The sequence below is a fragment of the Xyrauchen texanus genome, chromosome 21 (genome assembly GCF_025860055.1).
Source record: "Xyrauchen texanus isolate HMW12.3.18 chromosome 21, RBS_HiC_50CHRs, whole genome shotgun sequence".
NCBI classification, from domain to species: Eukaryota; Metazoa; Chordata; class Actinopteri; order Cypriniformes; family Catostomidae; genus Xyrauchen; species Xyrauchen texanus.
The window spans coordinates 10982697-11009544 of NC_068296.1; the positions used below are offsets into that span (position 1 = coordinate 10982697).

At 38.1% G+C, this 26848-nt stretch overlaps 1 protein-coding gene across 2 annotated transcripts in view; it reads right to left on the reverse strand.

Moving 5' to 3' along the window:
* ets1 (v-ets avian erythroblastosis virus E26 oncogene homolog 1) overlaps positions 1–22020 on the reverse strand; it is a 68624-nt gene extending 46604 nt beyond the window's left edge. Inside the window, exons 1-4 of one of the 2 annotated variants that reach the window (XM_052151976.1) lie at positions 21903–22020; positions 21424–21439; positions 20032–20139; positions 12906–13056 (exon numbers count right to left, since the gene is read on the reverse strand). In XM_052151976.1, coding sequence (XP_052007936.1) covers positions 12906–13056; positions 20032–20139; positions 21424–21426 — 262 coding nt within the window. In that variant the 5' untranslated portion in view covers positions 21427–21439; positions 21903–22020. The remainder of the gene's footprint in view (positions 1–12905; positions 13057–20031; positions 20140–21423; positions 21440–21902) is intronic. The other variant, XM_052151977.1, reaches the window with a different exon arrangement.
* Positions 22021–26848: the final 4828 nt, after the last annotated feature.

Sequence of the window (26848 nt, forward strand, 5' to 3'; positions counted from 1 at the left end):
TAACATGGAGAGTTTTTGCATGGCATGAAAGAGTGTTCAAACTATGGGAGGGTGGCATAACCTAAATCTTATTTTACAGCATGAGTAATTCTGAATGGTTTATATAGTAAAGATGATGTGTGTAATTTTATTTTTATGTTAAAAGTCTTCTCAGATACCAGCTATAAGTAAATCGTTTGTAAGTTGATTTCGCCTAATCGTATAACACTGTCGCTCTGTGGCGCTATCAAAATATTCCTCTGTTGTTTGAGTGGCTGTGTATTTATTTTTAATTTAAAACATATTTGTGCATAGAAATTATATGTATTTTTTTGTCCAGTGGGCAAATTCCATGACTGCCATCTATTATTTTGAATGGTGTGTAAAAGCAACTTAATGAATAAATAAATGTATGGCAACTGCAATTAAATTGATCGCAAAGAGTGGCCATTCATTTGTTCTCCGTGCACTTGTCGATGTGCATAATATGAGATATTTGTGTTGGCAGTCCTGGAAGTGTCATGTTTGCAGCATCGGATCTATAAGCCGTTATAATCAATCCACAATCACGTACAATAAATTGGCTAAATTGACTGGATGTATGCCTTCTCGATTAACACAGGCTAAAGATACGGGCAAATTCTGTCATGTGACACTGCATTTTTGCACGAATGCCAATTTTCTCGTCAAAAAGTGTTTCCAAACCAGTTTTTTGTAACATTTGAAGTATCGACTTAGAGTTTATGCTTGAGAGTTAAACGGAAAAATATAATGTCAACACTTATCGCTGGGAAATGTTTGCGATAATTTGCATTTCCATCAGCTTCATTTTGATGCGCTAAATCTTTTTCGCTAAAAATCCTTGGATGGAAATGTAGTTAGTGAATAATATTTGATTTAAAATATTTTTCTTCTGAAATTGATGGTTGCCAACATATAGACAAGATTATTTATTAGAACGGAATGAAAAGTCTAGCATAACTGAAACAACAGCTGATTATGTAACACTTCAGTGAAAACCGCTTCAAACACACACACATTGTTCCTATCATGGTGGGGGCTTTCCATTGAATTCCATTGTTTTTATATTGTGCTTCTGATTTTTGTTTCTATTGTGTTCCAACAGTTCTTGGCCCTCGTGTCATTTTGACACTGCATTACAAGTTAAAAAAAAAAAAAAAAAAAAGGTTTTCTGGCATATTACAGGTTTTTAGTAAGTGAATAAGGTCAAATTTAACCGCAAGTCCTTTTTAGGTCATTTTTATATAACTTTTGTTTATTAATAAATTTAATTTGTCATTTTTACATTGTCATGTTCAAATCAACTTGGTAGAGGATGTCAAGAAGTTTGAAATTGGTCAAAAGGTCAGAAGCTGATGTAAATTGGTGTTAAAAGTTTAAATGGGTCTTTTAAATTGACCCTGATGTCCACACAGGGATTTAATACGATTTTTCTCATCTTGATTGGTTGTTTCACACCACGTTCTGTATTTTCACATTACTCCCTGTTTCTTCATCACGTTTAAATGACGCTGAGCAGACCAGCCCACTGATAACTGCACAAATGTATCTACCGCAGTTTAAATGGAATAGTAATACCAGTTGACACATCTCTACTTTTGCAAAGTGTATATACTGCCCTTCTCTTGTTCATATATTATGTGTGCAATTAAAATGCCATTACTGATATACAAAATAAGATTAAGTGAAAAAAACAGTGGTGGGGGATCGTTCACTTTGTCACAGTGACACTAATCTTTAAACAATGTAGCATTCACATCAGCACGCACAAATGTAGCAGGCACACTTGTCTTTGTGTATTGCTGGTAGAGCCTGTTTGTGCATGTGCTTGGAGAATGGTTAATGAGGACCCTGGAAAGCAGATGGGGGTTTACCCATGGAGGTCCCTGCCGCCTCCAAAGAGGGAAGGGTGATTGGTTCAACAAAGGCTAGCTCTTTTTTTTTTTTTTTTAATTAGCACTGCTAAAAAGGACATCTCTCTCCTACATTAGCTCCACCACGTGTATGCTATTCACCCCATTGTGTGGTAAACTAAATTACATCCCTCTATCTCGCCCTTGCTCCTCCTCTCTAGGCATCTCAGCCCCTAGTCTTTCTCTCTTTTCTATACACACACACACACGCGCAATTGCAAGTCTTTTCCCTCCATTAACAGCAGGCCCCAGTGTTGCTGTACCTCAGTCCATTGGTCTAAGAGTTCAGATGGCTGCAATATCTATGAATCAGTAATTATATGTAGGAATGCAATAAACAGAAGGTCGGCCTCTCTTAAAAGAATAATTCACCCACATATAAAAATTGTGTCATCATTTCCTCAAATTTTGCTTTCCGACCCTGTATTGTTGTCATGTATCCATGAAACAAAAAATTAGATATTACTCATGTCTGAGCTACTCTTGCATAGATAAATAACTGATCGTGACACGGCAAGTTTGAAAAACATGAGCTCAAATGGATGTTTCTTCAAATTTGGGCATTTATTAAGGGTGCTTTCAAACTTAGTTCGATTGCTTGGACCGAACCCGAGTTGGTTTCCTCCCCCTCCACCTTTTACCACCAAAACTTTACATGCACAAAATGAAAATTTAGTTTGTCTGCCATGGATGTATTGAATGCGCAATGATGTGAATAATATTAGCCTTTGTCTGCCACGAGCCAGCAGATGCATAGCAAGAAGGAAGAATGTGAGCTGCTCTCTGAAGTTTAATTATTTGGACACAAGCTGGTATGAGAAATATATTAAACCATAATTGCGATCAGGAACCTGCAAATACGTGAATTATACATCATCAATAAGGGTTCACTTCCACGATTTAATAGGATTGCATTCATATTAGCAGCGTACCGCATCGGAGTTCACTTGAACCATATCCCAGACCATCTTTTCAAGTGGACTCTGGTGCAGTTCGCTGGTGCACACCTGAATTTGGAAAACCGCATTCAAACCACACAAATGAACTGAACTTTGACCACATTCTAAATCTGGTGCGCACCAAAAGCACCCTACGTAAAGCCTTGTTAATAATTTTTTTATTGGTCTACTACCAATGCTCAACTATGTATGTACATGCATCACAGGAGATTTGTTATTTTTGTCTGAAAGTCATAAAACCTCCCACCACAGTGTCATTTCCACCACACTTAAAATTCTGTATAGTGACATTTATTCATTTTTATTATTTTATGTTTGCATAATAGAGTTCCAGAAATGACTGTGAAAGAAGTTTAATTTTTTTAAGTTTTTGGAACTTTAAACTCATTTGACTTGCTAGGCTAATTTCATAGCTAACATTTATAGTTTTTGTTTCATAAATACACAAAGTTAAATATTAACATGATGCATAATGATATTGTATTATTGTTTTTTACTTTTTGCATAATTTGTAAAAGTTATAGCTTGATTGAAATTGATGCCGAATAAAAATCACATTTAACATTCACAAGTCACAAGTAACATTTACCTTAAATTGTCAAGCAAGCTCTTCTTTGAGACTTTTGTCAACTTGGTTAAAAGGTGCGCTAAAGTTTTGAGGGACTTTTCAAAAATAAATTTCACAGAAAAAGCATTGACATTGTTTATTATAGTTGTAAACATGTAATAATTTGTGTTAATATTTAAAGTCTGGGATAGGCAAAACAATCAAATATATACATATATGGCATTTAAAAAGCAGCAAAAATAAATGATGAAGGCCTGGTAAAAAGTTTCCAAGTCAGTTTTGATGTGTCACCAGATCCATCAGGCACGGTAAAATTTATTTTCCCCTCAGGCTATCCATCTCATGAACCGTTAAAACCGCCCCATTGAGCAATAATTATGCGCAATGCACAGCTTGGTCTTATATTTATCCAACACCATCTACCTCTTCTGCCATTGCACTCCCTTGCACAATCTGTATATAATAGATTTGTAAAAAAAAAAGTTTTGTTTTAATAAAAGTCAACCCCTGGGACATGAAAGTGTCTGAAGTTGAAGAAACACCAAAAAGTGTGAGCTATATGGCAAAGGGGAAATTGTCAGTGAACAATGATCCATTCAGTTTTGTTTTTTCTCTGTTACAGATATTGCATGGCTTCAGAAAACCTTGAATATAGTATACATATTGTATGGAAGCTCGGACATTCTGCCTTAGACCTCCTTTTGTGTCCCATGAACGAAATAAAAATAATACAGGGTTGGAACAAAAAAGGGGTAGAGAAAATTCTGAGAAAATATTACTTTTTTTGGTGAACTACTCTTAATTATGTAAATTCAGAATGTTCAGCATGTGTAACTGTTGCCTATAATTTTGATATTGTAACATCATGTTACATAAATCTCCTTTGCGTAAACAATAAAGAAGAAAAAAAATATTTGGAGAGGAACTGAAGTTACGTTTCGAAACTTGACCTTGTCAAGTGGAGCTGCAGTCCTAAACTTTCACTCATGCGCACTTATAGCTAAACATTTTCTCTCCCTCTTGTTTTGTTTTACAGTTGGGGGAAGTGTGTGCCTGGCTGATTAGCATCTGTTTCCTCCTTTCCCATAACCCCCAGACCCCCGCCAGTCGTCTGTTTATTTTAACCCAGAAAAAAATGGGCCTTGGCCCGCGAGGACGTGCCCCTCATCAGAGACTGCACACTCCCCCCAACCACACACATATCTATATACAAAGATACAGGCTTAGACTTTTCATACATGCATATACGCAAACTGTGGAAGTTGCTTGCACACAAAACATACACAGTATGTACATGTACAGACCCATTCAGTCATACACACATCGATAACTGTACTGTAGTTTATCTTCTGTCCAGTTGTCAAAGCACGTCTCATAAAACGTAAGCCAGTGGTCACAAAGCTTGATAACACAGCTGTGTGTGTGTGTGTGTGTGTGTGTGTGTGTGTGTGTGTGTGTGTGTGTGTGTGTGTTGTGTGTGTGTGTGTGTGTGTTTAAGTTTAAGAGTACACACAGTGATGTGGGAGTCTCCCAGCGCTTTTGTGATTTCAATGGATGGAGCTATATCTTCTAATGGAAGGATGACAATTGAATTTGAAGGGTAAGATCAGGTTAAAATATAACCTTAAGGTCACAACTGTATGTTACCACTTTTTACAGTGTGCTTTATGATGGTGTGGTGTTTCTTTGGAAGTAAAACGTTTGACAAGCGATATTCAATCTGGCTTGTACAAAGCAAAAGTCTGCTACATTCATTTGTTGCATACATGAGGACACACACTTGCATGCTTTTCTACTGACAAAAAGAGTTCAGGAACAAAACACACACCTTCTCTGTGGACTGATTACTTACTGTAGAATTTGAGAGTACACACACTGACAAATAATTACCTCTTATGGATTTGTGGAGCAACAATGTGTGATACAGTGCAGAAAACTGACACAGGCTTTCCCACTCCACTTACAGGTCCCATATGTGTAGAACACAAAAGCCGTTTACAGCTTGTCTTCTGGTTTAACTGCCTGCCTGCACCTGCACTTACAAATGCAGTGCAGGTACAGCTACATGGAACACTGCTTACATACGCCAATGCAAGCTGTCTCTAAGCATGTGGGTGTTTGTGCATGTATGTGTGTCGCGTGACATGTTTCACAGGACACCTGGAAACCAAAGGGCAGCCTGCTTTTCCAAAAGTCTGCTTTTGCTAATGGAACAAATTCCACCTCTTCTCTGGCTTCAAACACAGCAATATGGCACTGATTAATTAAATTTAATAAGTCCAGCTATTAAAGCAAATATGGGAGGCTTTTGCACATGATTAGATTGAACAGAAAGGGACAGAGGAATAAATGACCTAAGGCGAGACTTCCAAAAAGCCAAATCACAGTCATCTATGGAGAGTCTCATTGGAAAAGTACATCAGGAACAACATTTGGTCACAAATGATGGCAAATCTGATGTCATTCTAAACTGAAAATAGCTTTGAATTAAAGTCGTAACATCATGCACCAAAGTGGCTGAATATCTTTTATTCCATGGTCTGTTTGAATACTCGAATTCAAACCGCTGAATGCACAGGTATATAGTTCCGTTCACTTTTATTCACCGTTCGATATTAATGTGCTGTTTGTAACCATAGCAACATAACATTACAGAGCAAGCAGAGTGAGCAATAGCAATTGAAAACATTTCCTAACCACTTTCATCAGCATAGCTAATATAATGGAATTCAGCTTGTTTTTGCATGGAAGGTGAGAGAAGGAAATCAGGACCTATTAAATATGCCTTTCGCTTTCTGGCAAGATGATTTAACCTGTTGAAACGCACCCCCTTTTTGAGCACAAACCATGAAAGTGACATACCTGAACTTAAATGGTTGTATTTACTGAACCCTTTGGAGTATGGACACAGTTGTAGTATATTTTGAAAGACAATTTGGGCTTTATTTCCCAGAATTCATATATGTAGTTATTTTTTAAAGTTAGAGAAGCTGAGGTTTATGGCAATTCAAATATTTTGTGCTTAACATGTTTCTATAATCTAAAAAACAATAATAAAAGTGCCAAGACAACCCAGAAATACAATGTTATCAAAGCCTAAAGAATCTATGTTTCAAATTTGAATATGCTCTAACAAAAAATGCAAGCTTCTTTCTCTGTAAAATCAGTGGCAGCGTATGGAGTAAAATTAAGGCTCCGCTTTTCAAGACGACACAAAATCGAACTGCACTGCTTGGCTATTATGAATAAAACTATGCCACATTTTTAAAAATAGACTTTGGAGACAGGCTCGTTTTGTTTATGAGACTCTAATATATAAGATAATATACAGTTTTACAACATGAATGCTGCTCAGATTGCATAGTCTGTTGAAGAACGTTGACGAAGGGTAATTCTTTCAGGTGAGATCTCATGTAAACAATGGAGAATATATCAATATTTCTCAGATTTATCACTTTTATGGACAAAGTGCTATTGGATGTTTTTCAATGAAGGCTTGACATGGACAATTGACCCAAGTGTGCCAAACTGGATGCGTTTTCATAGCAAATGTATGAAGTAATTGAAATTGCATGTTTTAATTTGTACCCCTGGCACAAATAACTAAATTGCTGTTTCTGGAGCATTGCTATCGTGAAACAGAGATCGTATATCAATGTTGAACCCTTGGACCTTTGAAAAGATATATAATTTGTTAACATTAATTACATTTATAGATGGTAAATTATATATTAAATGTAAGTAGAGTGACGCGTGTGGGCAATTGCGTATCAACAGGTTAAAATGTAATGTGTATATTATGTTATTGTGCTGAAGTGCCACCTATAGCCACTAGTCATTTAGGTTCCTGGGCTCTACCATCTCACAGGACCTGAAGTCGGAGACCCACATTTACTCCATTATGAAAAAGGCCAAGCAGATATTGTAATTCCTTCACCATTTGAGGAAGTTCAACCTGCCACAGGCGCCGCTGATACAGTTCTACTCCGCAGTAGTTGAGTCTGTCCTCTGCACTTAATTTTTTTTTTTACATTTTTATGCATTGAACAGATGCTTTTATCCAAAGCAACTTACAGTGCACTTATTACAGGGACAATACCCCCAGAGTAACCTGGAGTTAAGTGCCTTGCTCAAGGACACAATGGTGGTGGCTGTGGGGATCGAACCAGTGACCTTCTGATTACCAGTTATGTGCTTTAGCCACTACGCCACCACCACTCCACTTCACCACTTCAGTAACTGTCTGGTTTGGGTCAGTCACCAAATCGGACATCAGAAGAATACAAAGGACAGTTCAGACTGCTGAGTGGATTATTGGCTGCCCCCTGCCGCCCCTTCAAGAACTGTACACTTCCAGAGTGAGAAAAGGACTGGAAAAATCACTCTGGACCCCACTCACCAAGCCCACTATCTTTTTGAACTTTTGCCTTCTGGACGACGCTTCAGAGTTCCGGAACCATCAGGCACAGTAAAAAAAAATTCCCCTCAGGCTATCCATCTCATGAACGGTTAAAACTGCCCCATTGAGCAATAATTATGCGCAATACACAGCTTGGTCTTATTTTTATCCAACACATCTACCTCTTCTGCCATTGCACTCCCTTGCACAATAGATTTGTATTTTAACATATATATATTAGTCTTATTGTGTACTTCTATATAAACATATTTTCTATTCAATTTTATTTTTAATCTAGTTTTTTTATTATCCCTGTCTTGATATATTGTTTGTGCACTGGAAGCTTCTGTCACCAAGACAAATTCCTTGTAAAACATACTTGGCAATAAAGCTAATTCTGATGTAATAATAATGTTACATTTATATAGTGCCTTTCCAGTTCAAGAACACTTAACATTCAGAAATTTTGCACAGTTTAAAGAGGAAGGGGAAAAAAAGCACATTTCAGTGTGACAGGGCGGAGGGCGGGGCTGGGTCGTGATTCTACACACTCGGTCCCTTATCAGGCTAATCAAGCCTCCGAAAGGGATAAAGGCCAATCTGCGGACGGTGGTGCGACAGAGAGAGAGAGCATTTATGGGAAGCTGTCCGACATATGTGGGTGTTTGTGTCTTTTGGTTGAAGTTCTCATTAAAACTATTATTTATATTGTCAAGCCAGTTCTCGCCCCCTCATTTCCGGGTTTTTGTCACCAGTGTAAATGTATTAATGGAAAGAAGGGGGCGAGAACCGGCTTAACTGTGTGTAGAATCACGACCTGGCCCCTCCCTCCGCCCTGTCACATTAAGTTTCTTAATTTTACATAAGGAGTAATATTCCTAATAGATGAAAACTTTATGGAGCACTTTAACGTTTGGGAATAAAGTCTTAATCAGATAAAAACCATAATCACTGATGTGGACATAAATGTGGTCAATGTTAAAAGATGGCTAGTCGAGCTCCGATGTGAGACATCATGCTGAGGTTTAGACTATAAATGAATACATTGATTTGTTAGTTTTGTTAATGCAATACATTAACAAAGACATTCCAAGTATTGAAAGGTTTTGATGATGTCATATCTTAATGTTACACTTGAGAAGCTCCAGACGCACACAATTTACAGAGACCGCAACGGAGTTGAGACTGCGTCCATCCAATTTGATATCACTTTGTGTGCATTTTCATTCTTAAGGTTTACACATTAGATATATTGGCTGCACAGATTCATAAATTCTTTGTCATTTTGTATATGTTTATGTAAAATTTCACTTTATCCTTGTGGCTCTTGGATAATAAGTCATACAAATATTTTTTTATATTATTCGGATGAATCTGTTATTCATTTTTAAGTCATTATCCGTGCCTTTCCGAATAAGGTATTCGGCTTCGGGCACATCCTTAATGGATACCATTAGAGTGTTTTGAAGAATTTTCCCCTCATCCTACAGTAAGTGCTACATTTACTGTCACATTTTTGTAACATTGTTAAAATAATAGATTTCCTCTGGAGTGTCAACCCCTCTACATTCTGTGGATATTATTATTTCTGGATTGTGCATTTGAATTCACAGTTTTGACCAAGTGTGTGCACTACTTTTTCTCTGTGTCTGATTCAGAACAGGCGGAGCTGTAGATCTAACAGCCCTTAGATAAAAATATTTTTTATAAATTTGTATTCTTCCAGTTATAATTTGCCCTGCAAATAAAATGAAGACGGCTGTAATAAATCAATGCTGGCAAGTGACCATCTTATAAATGGGATAATCCACGGCTAGGTGTGCGTTAAACTATTTTAAACACACTTTGCAGAGGCAACAGCCCTCCACTACACATCGTGTGGTTCTTCGACTCCACGTCGTGCATTTAAAATCATTTATTGTAAAAAATATTTTATATACAGTCCCTTGCATAACTGTGCGTGTGCTTTGGTGTGGAGGGAGCGGAGCTGAGCGGGCGTTTCCCAATTATTCTCTATGGATGTTAAGTGGCAGGCTTGCGTGGGGGATTGTGGGATTGCCTACTCTGGGATTCCCCCAATGTACGAGCGCAATTATGCAAACATGAGGGACAGTCGATATTTTACATTGCGGTGTATAAATAGGTATAGTTTATAGTGTAAGTGCTTCTACCACTGTACTTAAATAAATTTTGAATGCTGTGTTGACTTCTTGTTGGGCTTCATCCTATGATGTTTGTTATCCGGTCTGTTCACGCACATCCACAATTTTCAAACAGAACACTGCTTGTGAATTAACATGACCACATTAAGCTATGTTCCCGAGGAGAATCCTGGGTGTGTTAAACCAATTTCTCTTAAATCACTTAAGTGTAGTAAGAAATCAGTGTTCTCGTTTGCATGTTTAAGAACACCGTGTTCTGCAAAAACCCTGGAATAAACTGTTTTCTTAAGAGCATGTAAATGGTCCGTTTGGCTGTGGCTGAATAGTGTATGAAATTGACATGGTACATGGATAATTCGGGCATTTATAAATAATGTTTGTTACTTTAGTAACAATGTTTGTTACATGCATATATTAAAACTGACTTTATTGTGCATGTATTGAAACATTTATTGACCATACAGAATGCAACCACACTGCAGTGCATTTTATAGACACGCCCAAAGTGGCAGAACCCTACAGATTTTTTGATCAGATATTGACTCAATTTCTTCAATGCCAGAGAACATGACATCAGTCTAAAACTGTGTGAAGATGGAAAATTGTTATTTTTAATAACTGTGTTTTTACCTTAAACTTTCACAACTAATCTGCAAAATTCAGAAGAACGGCTTCAGACATAAACTTGTGGGTGACAGGAGGGTGCCCCGTTTCAATCTGACTAACAGCTGTAGCAGTCCAACGGTTTTTGCATGCGGTGGCTTGGATGGCAGTTCAAGAGTCTGTTTTGAGGTTGCTGTCTCACATAGGCAAGCTCATTCACTGGTTTAGACTTGACTGTAATGTGCCTCACCCATGAATAAAGAAACAACTAAATTTCATTTCTTGATTTGCTGACCTATTGCAGCAAAGGATTGAGGGCACAATGAAATAATTTGTTGATGTGATGTTGCTCTTTTATAGCTCAGAAGACTTAATGAAGTTCGCAATTGTATCAAAGTATCAAATTTGTCTCAAATTAATATATTTTTTCCTAAAATTACTTTTAGGAGAAATAAAAATAGACACAAATGAGATGACAGCACAGCTTGTAAAATGATTAATTATTTTGATACATTTTTATTACTGAAATCTGCAATCAAAACTCCGATTTCAGTATTGATTGCAGATTTCTATATTTTGGCAAATCTGAGCACAGCTTGTGACATTGCAGAGATCTCTTTGGAAACTCAAGAGGAGACATAAAGTAAATGAGATTTATAAGGGCTTTTCTGAGAAGCAGGAGAGTTCAAGTCTCCATTTGTTTTAAAAGTAATCTCATTGATGTCTAGAAAAAACATTTTAGATATCAAAGAGATTTCTTTTGTGATTTCTGAATCCGAAGGGGGGGTTCAAAGTCTCAGGCATGATTTATCAAACAAACTCTCCAAACACAAGGCCCATAAGATTAAATAAAACATCAAACTTCAGATCTTTCACTGTGCTGAAACCCTCAGATGCATCACCTCCAAGTAAAATGGTCAAGAGGTCAGTTTTTTCCAGTTGATATTGTTTATGACAGTGCAGTATACTCAGGCCGAGCTGGAGGCTTTTAGTGAGTGTCTCCAGCAACAAACATCAGCAAATCCCATCAAACCTGACCCGGCCTGGTTCCCCGCGCACTCCCTAAGGGGCCCTGAGGCTTGGGAAAAGAATGGCCGCTGCTGAGCCCTTGCGCCCTTGCACCCCATTGGCCTTATGTCCCATTTGGGAGGTGTCAAACAAAAGTTAGTGCCAATGCTGGATCAAACCCAACAAACACATTCATACATATACATACAGATGCCGCATGTCGCTGTTCTTTCTATATATCATTCTGAAAAGCAGGGAGGCTGATGTCAAACACTGGGAGGAATGTTCTCATATTGAATACACACACACACACACACACACACACACACACACACACACACACACACACACACATTGTGTCCTGAACATGAAAAATGCAGAGCATGCAGCCACCTCCCCCATTTCGTTTCACATACACAAACACACAAATTAAAACACACACACACACACACTTAAATACAGGCTGAGTGTGACAGAGAAAACATTGTTCTCCGGGGGATGACAGGGACATTGACCCCAAGGAGATGCCTTTAGCAGATGCCTTAACATTTCCTCCCCCTTAAAAACATATCTACTGTGTTTGAGTAAGTTTGTGTTCATATGTACATTTCATAGTCACACACAAAGATCTGTTTTATGCCAAATAATACTCAACTTTACATTGTGTAAATAATGTTTTGACCTCAATCTGAGCATTTAGCCCTGCATTAATTGCATTTTTTCAGGACTTTCTTCCTTCACTTTAAAATATAGCATGAAACGCTGTTCACAGGGTTTATTTTTTTTTAGGTTACAAACTGGTAATTACAAGGTTAGTATGCTATACATGTGGCTTATGAGGACATTTGTAGTGTCCCCATAATTCAAATAGCTTATACCAAATACTAAATGTCGTTTTTTTTTGAAAATGTAAAAATGCAGAACGTTTTTTGTGAGGGTTAGGTTTAGGGGTAGGGTTAAGGTTAGGGGATAGCATCTATAGTTTGTACAGTATAAAAATCATTTTCTATGGAGAGTCCCCATAAGGATAGCCACTGTGTGTGTGTGTGTGTGTGTGTGTGTGTGTGTGTGTGTGTGTGTGTGTGAGAGAGAGAGAGAAAAAATACAGGATATGCACTAAGATAAAAGTTAGGATAGGGTTTATTTTGTTCATTAGATACTGATTGGTTTGTATAAAGTGGCAGTAATGGAACCAGGTGGTTGGAGGTGAGCGAGAGGGATTCGTGACCTCAGCCTTGTTTTAGACGACCATTGACACCCTTTTCAACACACAAACAGTCTTTGATCTCTTACCATTAGGACTGCACTCTGGTCCATTGGGCACCTCTTGCAGGGTGATGTGGTGGGCGTACAGGGGTCTGGATGGGGCTAGGTTTTGTGGGTGGCACACCGCAGGAGGTTGCATCTGTGCTAACATAGTACCTGTCATACCACCACTTGGCCTCTACAGAAACAAAACGGAAACACAAACTACTGTAAACACTGTGCACTAGCTTCTTTGCAAACATTTAAATGTGATGTGTGCCATTTTATTATGTTTAAATATCCTTTACTATCCCAGATTCATGTGCAAAGACAGCTATAAGTAAACCATATGTAAATGGATGTCCTTGAGAAGCATAAACACAGTGCAATCAAACCATTCTCTGTTTGTTTCAGCATCCTGACCAACCCTGACATAGCAACATTGGCTCAACCAATGGCGTGAATTTGGGGCAGGTCTACAATTTTGTCCAGCCAATGGGAGACGGGGGATTGTTTTAAAACATTCATTATTTCTGCACTTTCATTTGGCAGGAACAGATTAACAATATGGGAAATTGGGCACCTGCCCACTCTTTGGAATGCAAACATTTTTCATTGCCTTAGATGTGCTCAAGTCTGACAATTTTACAATACAGTGCTGCACATTAAATTGTTATTCAATTGACATTAATGTTTCTCAGTATCATTATTCAGGTGTAAAATATTGTCTAGATTGCTTCTGAAATGGCTCATTAACAGACTTTTCACGTGGTGCCTGTTAATTTTCTCAATGCTGAACAGGATGGACCATTCGCAGTCATTTGTTATTCCTGGATATTGATTTTTACAACTTTTTTTGGGGATGAGGATCAGTGGAGGTTTCGGCCTTCTGAGTCATCAAGTGCTATCATTCAAGTGCCCCCTTGAGGAAAAAAACTAGTCTCAAAGGTCAAAAGTCTCAAAGGAAACAGTTACCTACACTATATGCAACCTTCACGCAAATCAGATGTGCTACTTTTATGGTGCTAGCATATTACAGTACAGCCCCAATTATTCACTTCCTTTAGAAAAAGCAGCTTGGACATATTAATGTCTCCATTTGTGTTCAACAGAAGAAAAAAAAATACATTTATTTTGGTCGAAAACCCATGTTTATATTTTGTTTTAACAGATGATTATATGTTAAATCTCTAACAGGTGGGTTCACTAGTTTTAAAAAGTATCAGAGTAGGATGGAGTTTAAACTCTATTTTTAAAGTGTCTTTTAAAGACTGACTTTAGCACGAGCCAATAGCATTCAAGAGGGGGCTATGGAGGAGTATATCATTGGTTGGACCCACTGAACAAATACACCACTTAACTGAACTAGTCTGTAATATCATTCCTGATGTGAATGAACCGAATGTACTGGCAATCTCGCTCGCGACCAACATACACTAATCAGTCATCATGAACCTGCTGAAGAGTAGCAGGAGCTGAATGTCGTTCGTTCATATCTTCAATCTCGTTCAACAAGAAAATGAGCTTGATGAGTTATAATTAAAAGTGAGTGATGACCACACATTACAATGACATATGGATGTTATTGAAACTCAGAATAATTTTTAGGCCAGTATTGTTGTCCTTTTTTTGTTTAGCTTGATAAAGTCATGCTCAGCAGTTCGCAGTATGATAGATATGCTTTGTTGTCATTTGTGGGAAAAAGTGTATGATGTATTAGTCTCTTTGTACAATTTTAATAAAAGGATTATAAGACTTGTTGACTGTTGGTTCAATGCAAATATTAAAAGACGGTCTTTTGGCACTATCTGCAGGTACAATGGCCTAACTTAAAGACATTGTCAGTGAATGAATTAATGAATGAATCTGAACAAATCTTTTTGGTGAATGGAATCAAAAGAATCAAGTCACTAAAATAAATCAAAATCTCCACCATTAGCGCTATGTGCTTCAACCGGTTAGAGCACAGATTGTGGGCTATAATAAAGCTATTTCTAAAGCTATTATGCATTGCTCTTGTATTTTGTTCTTTTATTTTTTATTTTTTTGGTGAGCTTAAGAATCTGATTGCATGATTATAGCCTGCTGTCCTGTAGGCCTATCTTACTCTTAGTAACTATTAGTATTTGTAACTATTATAGCACACAGGGCTGCACACTAGTATTGTGTTATTTGTTAATTCAATTGCTTCTGTGGTCTTATGTACACCCAGCCCTTTCCTTTGGTTATAATGTTGGTGAAAAAACTACTCACTTCACCTTTTAAGCTATATTATTTTGTATTTATGGTTTTGAAGCTGTGTTTGTTGGGAAAAAATAGAGATGGTTGGTTGACTATACACAATAAATTATTCAAAATTTTCCAATTAATTCTTAATGCATAGACTAGCAAGAAAAAAAGATTTCTAAATATGTTTTTGTGTCTTGCAGGGGCATTCATTCATGACCGCTTACATCCGATGAGCGTCAAACTTTTAGATTTTAACATATGAAATTCCCTGTGCGGCTGGAGGCAGCTTGAGTTTTTGTTGAACCATTGAGAACCACTTGAGAAGCATTTTTATTATTTTGATCTCTCTGGGATTCTGATGTCAGGCCAGGAAAATGGGAAGTCTGATGAGAGAGAGAGAGAGAGAGAGAGAGAGAGAGGAGGAGTAGCAGAAAACTTGCTGAGTCAGCTGGTTCCTTAAGAACTACTCAAATCAAAAAGCAGAATTAAATGTCTAAATTCACTGAACATCCCAAGAGATCAATAAACCAGGATGAAGGGTCAATGTCTTGAATATGCCTAACTGAAAGAAAATCCTGATAAGCGGAGGTAAATACAGTACAGTAAGCGGTAGCAAGTGGTTGATCATTGCTCGTAATGCATTTACCATCTCCCAAATCATCTACTGCAAATTTCAAGAGGCCAAACAGATCCACAAACAGATCTTTGTCTCCAGGATGTTTGCTGAATACAGTCTCAGAGCCCCATTCTAAGGGAAAATACCTCATACAAAACTGTCTGACAGATAAAGGTCCATTCAAATAGTCAAATCAACTTCCTTTGGCCAAAAGCACATGCCATCACATGCAATTGTAGAAGATGTGTATGTACAGAAAATATACATTGTTCTAGAGTCTTGGTTAACAACCAGAAAAGAATGCTTTAGATTGAAGAAACAATGTGTTTTTTGTGAGCACAGCATAACGGGACTTCAGTTGGGTAGATATTATTGTGAATTCTTGTTAGCTCAGTTTTAGAAATCTGATATACAATCTACAGCTGCAAGCATGACCCAAAAATGATGTTCCATTTTGAATGGGGTTTGATGCATGTTGTGAACTGCTGGGTTTACAGGAACAGGTTAACTGATATCAGCATATCTAAGCAACTTTGTGATGAATAAATCAGCATTTATGCAGGGCAAGCACATTGCCCTGCTCTAGATTTATCTGTCTGAAACATTATCAATGTGTGAGAGAGAGGTTTCCATTTCGAATAAGCTGCAAGATTCCTTTGATATATTTGATCAAAAGCAGTGTTCAGCATAACTGGTCAAGGCACAAATAATAAACTGATATGTGTGTGGTCACGGGTGCTGCAGAGAGCAACTCTCCTGCTCTTTAAAGATAATACTAGTGTAAGGTTTGTATCCCCCTAGGATATGTCCCAAGTGAAGTGAAGTGATTTTTTTTCAATGTTAAAATACATTCTTCTATCCCCAGCTTAAAATGCAAAACTAATTGTGGGTTGATTTTCCATAAAGTGTTAACACTTTCGCTCTGTGGTGCTGTCAAAACATTGCTCTGTTTGTTCGAGCATCCCAACCAGGGACCTATACCATTAAGCTAGTTGAAAAAACAGAGTTACATTATTGGTTTTTAGTTGACAAACCAAACCAGTCCTATCAGGCATAGTACCATGATGCTGCTCATCAGCTTTCTCTGTTAACTCACTTCTATATTTTGGCTAGAGTAGGTAAATGGAAAAACAAATATAGTGTATTTAAATTAAATAAGAGTTATTTTGCCAAAAATCAATATTTAAATAATTTATCATGAAGAGTCAATGTTGTGGATTTCTAGGTTTTCTTTTTCTTTAAAGTGCGCTTTAAGACAGAATTCATTGCGTCAGAGATGTCACTTTACTCACAGTTGATTGGTTCAGTATCTTTTAGTGATGTTACCGAGAACAAAACTTGACTATGTGTTTATCCGACCAATTAAAATAAAACTTTCTTTCATGGAAGTTTTGAAGAATGTTGATGCCTTTTGAGTCCCCAACAAGAAAGAAAGTCAAATGGATTTGAAACAACATGAGGCTTGGTAAGTAAATCATAGCAGAATTTTAGTTTTTGGGTGAACCATTCCTGTAATATTGTGTCCCTGAAGGCTGAGAAAGACAAAAGGGAGTTACATCGTTCTATTCCTCTTCAAGTGACAACAGGTAGACAGTCATCTTAAGTGGCTCTGGTGACAGAAGCCCCTGGTATCTGAGCTACTGTCTGTCTCCGGGACTGTTCTTAGCATGGGGAGGCGTCCACAGCCTGACTGACTGCCCATCTGATAAAGATTGCTGTTGAGGCAAGGCTGTGGTTATCAGCCAAGACCTGGCAGCAGCTTTATAGAGCTGTGGTCATTGATGTGTTGGTAGGGGGGGCTGGGGGGATCTTGGTTGGGCTGTCTGAAACTATGCTGCTGGAGTCATGGGGAGTGGAGACGAAAAGTCGAGAGCAGAGAGATACAGATGTTGGTTGAGGAATAGATAGAGGAAGTAGGGAGGACGGCAGTAGGATTTATAGGGTACTGGAGGGTCGAATCCGATACAAAGGGCAATGCCACCCCAGATCCCACTACAATGGCTAAATCAAGGAGCCAGGACATCTGATGATGAATGGAAACTTTGCTGGTTTCTAACTGGTTTAATATGGTTATTAGCTGGTTGGTCAGCCAACATGAAATTAGAATTCCAAAAGTTAGTTGACCACCCAAAGCTAGGATGACCAGAAGGTAGCTAGTTTGTTGTTAGTCCAAAATGATCTACCTGCTTGGACAAGCATATGACCAGATAATTACCAGCTTGGACCAGCTAATGGTCCAGTTTGGACCAGCTAATAACAAGCTTGCACAAGCTAATGACAAGCCATGATCAGCTACTTTAATGATGATCTTGGACCGCCTAATGATAAGCTTGTATCAGCTAATGATGAGCTTGGACCAGCTCATGATCAGCTTGGACCAGCTACTGTAATGACGAGCTTAGATCAGCAAAATATCAGCTTGGACCAGCTAATGATGATCTTAAACCAGTTAATGGACGGCTTGGGACAGCTAATCTCAAGCTTGGACCAGCAAATTACCATCTTAGACCAGCTAATGACGAGTTTGGGACAGCTAATGACAAGTTTGGAACAGATCATTTCGAGCTTGGACCAGCTAATGGCCAGCTAGTGACCTGCTTGGATCAGTCAATGAAGTGCAATGAGTAGCTAATGAAGAGATTGGACCACCTAATGACCAGCTTGGACCAACTAATAATCAGCATGTGCCAACTAATGTCAAACTTAGACCAGCTAAAAACCTGCTTGATCCAGCAAATTATCAACTTGGACCATCTAATGATGATCTTAGACCAGCTGAAAACCAGCTTATGACCAGATTGGACCACATATGACCAGTTTGAACCAGCTAATGATGAGCTTAGACCAGCTAAAAACCAATATGGACCAGAAAATGACCAACTTGTACCAGCTTATGAACAGCTTGGACCATCTAATGACCAGCTAGAACCAACTACTCTACAGTGTTCCAAAACACAGTAACAAACTAGATTTCCCAGCAGGGCTTTCAATCCGAAGAGCCTAAATGCAAATGTAATGCGTCTCAAGAGTTAGATTTCGTGATGAAGTGGATTTCATAGAATGCACTTCTGCTACCCTCAAGGAAAATTAAGTGTGCTGTGTCAACAGATGCACTTCAGTAGAAACGAGGACGTCAATCTTGTTCTTTGGCCTGTTGTGCTAATAAGCCTGTTTATGACACAGTCAAACATTGGTCTATCTCTCCTTCACAGGTTCCCTCATAGTTCAAGAAAAAGAGAGAGAGAGAGAGAGAAAGAGAAAGAGAGAGAGAGAGAGAGAGAGAGAGAGAGAGAGTAGGGTGAAGGGGGTGTTCAGGGGGGAGATGAGATCAGAGAATGTTCTTTTCTTTTTCGGCGCATGCAAATTAATGACCCGTGAGGAAAGCCCCCTCCGCATAGCCTTTGACCATAGTGGGAGACAAGCATACAGTCATCTCAATTTCAAAAGCCACCTGAACAGATTAGCTGAACGGTAAGTCCTTGCATGAGGAGGCTGGGCTGGGTACATATTAGCATGCGACCCTTTCTGGCTCAACGACTGACAGCCCTGTCTTTGCATACTGATGGATGAATGTCCTCCCTGAATCTTTATTAGACACCTTTTATTCTGCCCTCACCTGCACGGAATCTGACCCCTGAACGGGGTTAAAAGGAGGAAAAATTTTTTGCCTGAAAGCATTCGCAGACTAATTCTTTTTTCTCCCTTTTTTGTGCAATTATTCAAAAAAATTTCTTTCAAAAACCATAGTATTCTGTATCTAAACAATGTTCTGCATTCAGGGCACATTTGGTGTCATCCATGAGTTTACGTCCTTTTATTGCCACTGAAATCACATTGACATCCACCTTCCTGCAGCTTCTGCATTCTAATATAACAGTATTCACAGACAACAGCAAATTAATATGAAATCCTTGAATTCAAGGACTTGATGTGACAGGCCTAGAAGTGTATTCATGTGACATATCAGCGGAAGTAGAACAAAGCATGGAATAAAGGTAAGAATACGAACTTTCGCTTCTTGAGTAATACTGAACATTTTGAAATTCAAGCAGCCCACACTATGCAAACAGCATTTGGATTTTTGTTTTATGTAACAATGCTATTTGGATTTGGCAGTTATGAGTCCATTCATAGTGTACGTTTCATCAGTATGTGCATTCTCTGGGAACTGAACTTACAATCTTGGCATTGCTATCCCCATGCTTTACTAGATGAGTAACTACATGAACACCGGGGTGTGTGTTCACTTGCTAGCTTACACATGGCTGGTGTGGTGGGCAGCTCAGGCCAAACAGAGGTGATTTATAGTGGTAGGTGGAGGGGTCTTACCATTACACCCAGACAGTCAGGTGGTTGAAGAGCCTGACAGGAGGAAACTGGATCCAAGTAGTAACTCATTCTAGGAACCAGAGCTGGAACAACTGCAGCAATAGAAACCTATGGACAAGACACACACACACACACACACACATGGCCACACTGGAGGTGAGGTTGGTAAGGGCAGAGACCTCAATCAATCAGACAGTGTTTATCCAAGGAACAAGACTCCACCAGGCACATGGTTAACCTGGATTAGTAATAATCTGCCACTCAAACATATAATTGACATGAGGTGACTCAAACCGAGAAGAAAGGCGGGAACTGATGGTGAAGCGATGTCTTCAGAGGATGCAGTCTGTTGCAATGTTATCGTAATGTTGCTTAAGTGTTTCTTAATCGGCCAGGCTGGGCCGTAAAACCCATCAGATAAATCAAAGCATAGTCATCATACATTTTACATTTACACTACTTTTATGAAAGTTTGTAAGTGGCTTAGTGTCATTAGTTTGACTTTTGTGTTTTCATATAAAAGAATATAATGTTGTCAATATGAAAAATAATATAATAGATAGGAGAGACTGGGAGCTAGTTGTCACTCTTGGAAGTTGTCACATGGTGTTTATCTCAGTAACTAGAAGGTTTTGAGGAAAAAGCCCAGACTTTGTCAACTAAAGCTTGTTTTCTTTATCAGTGGTATTGTTTTTTGGTTTCAAACATGCAGTTATAAATTAGGTTCACTGTGAAAACATGCTCCAACAGGTCCGTAACCACCAAATACATTAACCCCCTCATAGTCCTCCATAGCCAACATTGTAAGAGTTCGATCTCTTAAGAAGTGAGAGATGATCCACCGCCTGGTGTCAGCCCCTTACACCCCCTTTTCTACCCTCTGTTTTCACTCTGTCAGTGTCTTCTTATTGCCATCCCTTTATCATTGTTTACTAGTGCGGGTATTAGCAGAGCGAGCTGGAACCCAGCTGTGAGGATTCTGTTTCTGGAAGGACTTCATAATGCGCACACATGGACAGGCAGAGCAACAGCCGAGTATTCACCTAAAACAGAAATGTGTGTGCATGTGTCCGTTCATGTAAGTAAAAGAGAGAGAGAGAGAGAGAGAGAGAGAGAGAGGGTAGCCTAAACATCTTGAAATGCTTAGGGAGTGTGGCAACTGATCTTACTCTCAGTCAAAGGTTGAGGTGACTGGGTAACCTCTGGATGATTCATCTGTAACAGTCACTTATTCAATAAAACTGACATGTCAGTATTCGAAATAACAAGTATTTTAGACATTTTTTATCAACAAGAACAGCCTGATATTCTATGTTAGTACAAGCTATTTTTTTGGTTTAGATTTTTTTCATGCAGTTACAGCATTTATTATTATTGTTATTATTATTTTACCATGCAGAATGTAAATCTAAAACATAAAAAGACAGACAGTTTAACAAGAAAACATATTAGAAAGAAGGATATTAAAAGTCCAATGAGAGAGAGAGAGAGAGAGAGAGAGAGAGAGAGAGAGAGAGAGAGAGAGAGAGAGAGAGAGAGAGAGAGAATTACATTGTGAATTAATGCTTTGGCAATATTGTATGTAAACACAATCATGCCAATAAAGTACATTTGAAATTGAGAGAGAGAGAATATAGAATATATTTTCATTTCAATGTTATCTAAAAGGCTTCCCTTCAATGTTATCAAAAAGTTACATTCTTGTCAGTTTTTTTGGTCTGTGAATAACGGAACAATTGTTCCTGATCCAAATAGAAAGTTCAAAGCGAAGCAAACCAGCGCCGCATTTTACGCGCTCAGAACTTGAACGACTGAACTATTCTCTTCCGCAAAAAAATAGATAGAGGAATCAAAAGAAACTTTCTCCTTACCGTTCTTTCGTTGTTAAGCTGAAGGATGATTGCGGTGAGCTGACAGTTGCTGTGTGTACCTGGCTCGTCTTTGGAGAGGAAGGATAAAGCGCACTTGCCGGAGTCCCACCCTCCCCAATTTTCAACACTCCACTCCAAAAAACCATTCAGGACTTTCCACCCCAAACAAGTGTCCAACCATTGATATTGAAACGACGTCATTACACGGGAATATTGTGCTGTCTTTTTTTTTTTTTTTTTTTTTTTGCTTTCTTTTCTTCAATTGTGAGTTTAAAGTATGTCATTATGAGAATGTGCCAAGTTTTTTTTTTTTTTTTTAAACCAAACGTGGTGTAACAACCAAGTATAAAATAATAACATATTTTCCTTACACTTTTAATAGCTACATGTATATTGTATATTAACAATTATTTAATTTATATATATATATTTGTTTTATTATTATTATTATTTTACTAGATTTTTGAAAATATGATATTTAAATAATTGGAACCATATATTGCTTAAGTAATGATTATCTCCAAATAAATGGGGAGATTAATTATAATGAAATGATAATAGTCGCTAGACATATGACAATCAAATATTGCAGTTTTTGGTACCATTTTAGTAGTTATTCACACAAACTCTTCCTGGGCTTGGCCACATAACAGAGAGGAAGTGGATTGAATGGCTTGTCCCAGTTACTACGTTAGTGGCTGACGGTGTGTCCAGCAGCCTGTGCTGATTCCGAAAAGGGCTACGGAAAATGTCCATATACAGAGGAAAAGGAAGAGAGAGACTGATGGGGGTCACAATGAGTGGATTTCCTCTGATGATATCAGTCCAGCAGGTTGCCGGGCCATGGAGAGGAGGACAGCCTTACTGCAGAAGAGTCAGGGAGAGGTTTAGGGAGCGGTCTGTTTGGATGTACTATCCAAGGTCCCTCTTTATACTGCTGTTGGGAGGATGCCAGTTTTGGGCTGGAGCTGTGATGATATGCTCCTGAGTTAGGATGATTTTCGAATAGAGGAGAGGAGAAAAGAGGCCATTTGTCATGTGTTGTTCCTGTACAGCTGTGTTGTTATGACCAGATGAACAAAAAAAAATTATTAGGCCTGGGTGGCCATGACCTTTGTGCATGTGTGTGTTTGAGTGTGTGTGTGTGTGCATTCATGTATTTTAGGGTGTATGCATTTGTAACCCAGTGTGTTGTATTCATATGTGTGCACTTTGTGAGAGAAAGTGTGAATTGTCCAAGTGTGAAATGAGCAGAGATGATCTTGTCATCATCGAAACATCTGGTCCATCATATTCATCATTTACTTAAAAGCAGCAGTGCTGTACTGATTGTTTACAATTCTGTATATTTGTCATGTGCATGTATACACAGCATTCATATAGTAAGTAATAATTTTCTAGACAATTACGGCTATTTGTTTTTTTGCCCCAACTCTTTTTTTTTTTTTTTTTTTTTCTTTTCTCTCCTAGCAAGCAGCCTGATGTTTATCAGCGGGCTGTTCGCATCTCATCCAAAACACCTTATGGATGAGTGATAACCTCTCCGTGGCTGCCCCATGCTCTCATTTGTTTGAATTAGAAAGTACGTGGTCGAAGATCTTCCAAACGGTCCATGAAAATAAATCTGGATGTGCTTTCAAGTCCAAGATGAGAGCCGTGAAGAGGTGGCATGTCAACCTGTGCTGTCTCTGAGGGAAACCTCTCTGAAGAAGTGAATGTGATCCAGATCTTCTTTGTGTGCCCACAATGCTGTTTCAATTAAGATGATGACAGGTTCAAAGGAGACGCCTTGATGCACTTCTGCTCCACATGATCTAACTCTCATCACCCCCTGCATGCCTTACGCCTTCCTTATCACTCCAACACCTTTCAACCACCCTTTCTTGCTAGCTCGGTTTCACTGTCCTCTCTCTCTCTCTCCCCCTCCCTCTCTCTATCAATTTTCAATTCAATTTAAAGTACTTTATTAGCATGATTGTGTTTACATGCACTATTGCCAAATCTTTAATACACAAAACAATATAACATATATATGTAACATATAACAATAAAATGTAATTAATATATATATATATATATATATATATATATATATATATATATATATATATATATATATATACACACACTATACAATATAAAATTAAATAATAATTTAACAAGATATTATGAACATTAAAAAAAAAATACTGTGAACTCTCTCTCTCTCTCCTTACTAATTTATATTTACACCCTTACATCTATATTTAGAGGTTAAATTGGGCACAAACTATCCAGCATCTTCGAATGAAAAAAATAAATGGCTGTTTATTTGTCATTCCATTCAGTCCAGTTTTTGGTTTATCCAGTTCACGCATTCCATCCCATTTAGAGAGTGTGCTTAAAAAACCTTTTAAAGTTAATTGCCTCTAGTCTAGTCAGTTGTTTTTTTGTTTTTTGTTTTTTATAATCCTACAGCGCTAACCAAATTATTGTTCTGATATACTAAATCCACTGATATGCAGGAGAAATTGGTTTAGTTTAGTTTTTGTGTTGAACGCAGGACCTCTCGCTTCAAAAGCAAGAAACTTAATACTTTAATTCATTTGCAGAAAAACTGTACAAGAGGTTCATCATATAATATTTCACCAAGGTTACTAGAATCAGAGTCAGATTTTAGGGTTCCCCCATCTCTAAAATCCCTGTATCTGATATATGTTTTCTGCATATCAATATCTCTGCAATTGACATCAGTTACAAGACTTTCTTCTTTTTTCATTTTTGTTTTTCATGCATGGTATTTGTGAAGCATGCCCAATTTGATTTATTTTTAATTAGTTAATTGCTCAGAGGTTGCTTTTTCATAGCTCAAGACATTTTAAACAAGACTAAAAGTCAGTTAGATCTTATGTTCCATTTAAGTAATAACATTGTCTCAGAGGTTTCCTCCAGTAAATTCCTTAGGATATAAATGGGGTAACTGGTTATATACATTAAGAACATTAATGTGGATAGCATATAGCTCTGGGCCTCGTTTCCCAATAATGATCAATCTTCGTGGTTAAGAGTGTTTTCTACGAGCGATTGAACGTTCGTTATTTTTGACGCGCATTTCCCAAAACTGTACTTAAAGTGACCGTGCGAAGACGTGCTTTAAGTGCTATATAAGAGAATTGCTGTCCATGTGACAGTGCTGAAATGTGACAGTATTGTGCAGCTCATCATTTGTACTTGATCTCGCTAATAAGTGTAAAAATATTTTCTTAAATATCTGACATAATTTACTACATATTAACATATTGTTTTATCATTTGTGCTGAACGATAAAACATTTTTTACACAATGTGCTTCCATAATCAGGTGTGCAGGTGTAGCATAATATTTCTCTCGATTTGAAAGCTTCCAGGATTAGTGAAGACAACGGAGGCCCCATGTCTGATCCTGCTAATTACAAGCATTTGTTGAATATTCACCATGTTATCACGTTGTGCAAAATAAGGAGACGTTTAAGATGCGCTTTAGGGGCATTCAAATATAAAGTGAAGGTCTGCTCTTTGCTTCCAAAATGTATAACGGTGACAGCAATGCTGCATGTGTGGTGCCACACAACTTATGATGCTGGCAAGAGAGACTTTAGGTGTCTAACAGAAAGAGGAGACATGGATAAGTCAACATCTACTGACTATTTTCATGCAGTTATTGACTTTTTTTCTTCTCTCTCTGAGTGTAATTTATACAGTTGTCTGCATCAATCATGCCGGCTCTTTGTTGTTACCAACTAGTCCACACAAATAACTTTATTTGTTTACTAATGAATCAAAAACAAACACAATGCTCTCAGTCCGTCCAAAATGAGATTGAACCTCAAACCTGAATGTTTAACAGAGACAAAATGAGTTTTCTTCTTGAATGCTGAGAACTTCTTCCTGTACCACTGCTTGAAGAAAGTACTTTCCAGAAACTGGCAGTAGGTTTGAGAGTTGAGTTTCAGTCCATCTTCAACTCACAAAGGTCCAACTACCTCATCTTTAATGATAGCAGCCCATACTAGTACCCCTCCTCCACCTTGCTGGCACCTGACTCGAAGTGGTGCCCTGTGTCCATTAGTGATCCAGCCACGGGCCCATCCATCTGGTACATCAAGAGTCACTCACATTTCATCTGTCCACAAAACCTTTGAAAAACCTATCTTTATGTATTTCTTTGCCCAATCTTGCCGCTTCAACTTGTGAATATATTCAGTGGTGGTCGTGTTTCAGCCTTCTTGACCTTGGCCATGTTTCTGAGTACTTGACACCTTGTACTTCTGGACACTCCAGGTAGGTTGCAGTTCTGGAATATGGTAGCATTGGTGGAGAATGGGTTCCTGGTCGCTTCACGTTTAATTCTTCTCAAGTCTTTTCATCTCCATGCGTTTTTTGCTCTCCAGTTGACTATTCGCAACAAAACATTTGATTGTCCGGTGGTCACGCCTCAATGGTGTAGCTATTTCAAGAGTATTGCATCTGTCTGAAAAGCCTTTTTAGTGTCAGTTAAATATCTTTTTTGGCCCATTTTACCTGAGGTAATGAAGCTGACTAATAATTATGCACACGTAGATATAAGGTGTTAGTCACTTTCACCACACCCTCACTCATTACACAAATACATACCACCTGAAAATGATTAAATCCAATAAGCATTCAAGTTTATATGGTTTGGAGTTGGAAAATGTGCATGAAAATAATGATGAGATCTGAATAATCACTTGCCTAATAATTAGTCACGCAGTGTATAGGCTATCTATTTTATGCATTCCGTTACTATTATTATTATTATTAAGCTAGGTATCCTGATATTAAAGTTCTCTAAAATAAAGTGCATAAAGTGTAGCTATAGGTGTTTAAATTGCATTACGTGTAATTTCACGATTGTCCTACAAGTGTCTGCACTTGAGATTATCTTTGCACTGTAGGTGTAGTCCAGAG